General features: G+C 46.5%; 1 protein-coding gene across 1 annotated transcript; it reads left to right on the top strand.

The window, feature by feature from the left end:
* Positions 1-306: 306 nt before the first annotated feature.
* LOC131233155 (RING-H2 finger protein ATL70-like) lies at positions 307-1,076 on the top strand. Its single transcript, XM_058229767.1, has one exon. It carries the CDS (start codon positions 496-498, stop codon positions 991-993), a length of 498 nt encoding a protein of 165 aa, XP_058085750.1. The 5' UTR covers positions 307-495; the 3' UTR covers positions 994-1,076.
* Positions 1,077-1,289: the final 213 nt, after the last annotated feature.

Below are 1,289 nucleotides of genomic sequence, written 5' to 3' on the forward strand. Positions count from 1 at the left end.
ACATTAGGCAATTCTCACTTTATAAATACCATGTCTCAAAGTTGGGGCGGATCTGATCAAGAGGTGGGCCACATGTATGGATAGAATTTGAACATTGGTCAATTTTTCTTGACCATTTACACGTGTGCCGCACCTGGTGGTGACCGTTTCAGTTTCACTTTCAAGACAGATCTGCTCAGTGGGAATCGCCAGATGAACGTATTTGATCTGGCAAACAGGCTCCTTTTTATCATGTGTAGGGTACAGAGCTCCCCTCCTCCTCATGCTTGTGTCCCAAGTAAGAATGGTGGTTTTTTTTTTTTGAAAAAAAATAAAACGTGTTCCTTATATTGCTCATTCACCATTGATATTCAAAATCCTTTTGACTACGCCAAAACCTACCTTCTTCATATAACACCCACTATCCATCAATGGCTGCTCAAATCATCATCCAATCCCTCCATTACCCATCCCATTATCGAATAGCCGTCCATAGCTCATGACACACATACGAAGATGAACAGCACCTACACCTCTGATGGATTGATGAACACTGACATGATGAGCAGGAGCGGGTTAAGCTACGGCATCGGCCTCACCATTGGCATTCTTTTTCTCCTCATCACCACCATCACCGTTGCTACCTACATCTGTACCCGGCCCTCCTCATCCCCAATCTACCACTCTCGAGAGCTCCACGGGCCCACTCAACATCAAACGCCCGTAGCTGACAATAAAGTGGGCCTCGATGAAGCTACCCTCTTGAGCTACCCCATGTTACTTTACTCGCACGTCAAGATCCAGAACAAGAACACCAACTCATCTTGCTGCCCCATCTGCCTCGCGGATTACAAGGATACGGACATGCTGCGGCTACTGCCTGACTGCAGGCACCTTTTCCATGTTAAGTGCGTGGACGCCTGGCTGCTGCTGCACCCAACATGCCCTGTTTGCCGAACGCCGCCTCTGCCAACCCCTCTTGCAGAGGTTGTCCCGTTAGCAAGACAGGTATGAAGCGGCCATTCGTATTGGATCTGCTTCCTTTATGTAGAATGTAAAACAAATAGCATCACTACAATTGGTGTTTGAAGCTCCTAGCCTTTGAAATTTCGGTGTGTTTGCATTCAGAAAAGTTGTGGATGTAAAATAGAATCTGATTGCCACAGGGATTAGAGAGAGTGTCCATTTGTTTTTAGCTCCTCTAAATAATGGGAGACATGTGAGAGAGGTCTGAACCATTCATCAGTTGGGCCTCTGGACTCGGATTGCGTAGTGTAGCATACAACAACCATGTCCCTACCTTGTGCTAC

This window comes from Magnolia sinica, chromosome 18 (assembly GCF_029962835.1).
Source record: "Magnolia sinica isolate HGM2019 chromosome 18, MsV1, whole genome shotgun sequence".
In the NCBI taxonomy this organism is placed as follows: Eukaryota; Viridiplantae; Streptophyta; class Magnoliopsida; order Magnoliales; family Magnoliaceae; genus Magnolia; species Magnolia sinica.

Excerpts from the sequence above, each read along its gene's own strand:
- LOC131233155 (XM_058229767.1), top strand. The coding sequence starts at position 496 with ATGAACAGCACCTACACCTCTGATGGATTGATGAACACTGACATGATG.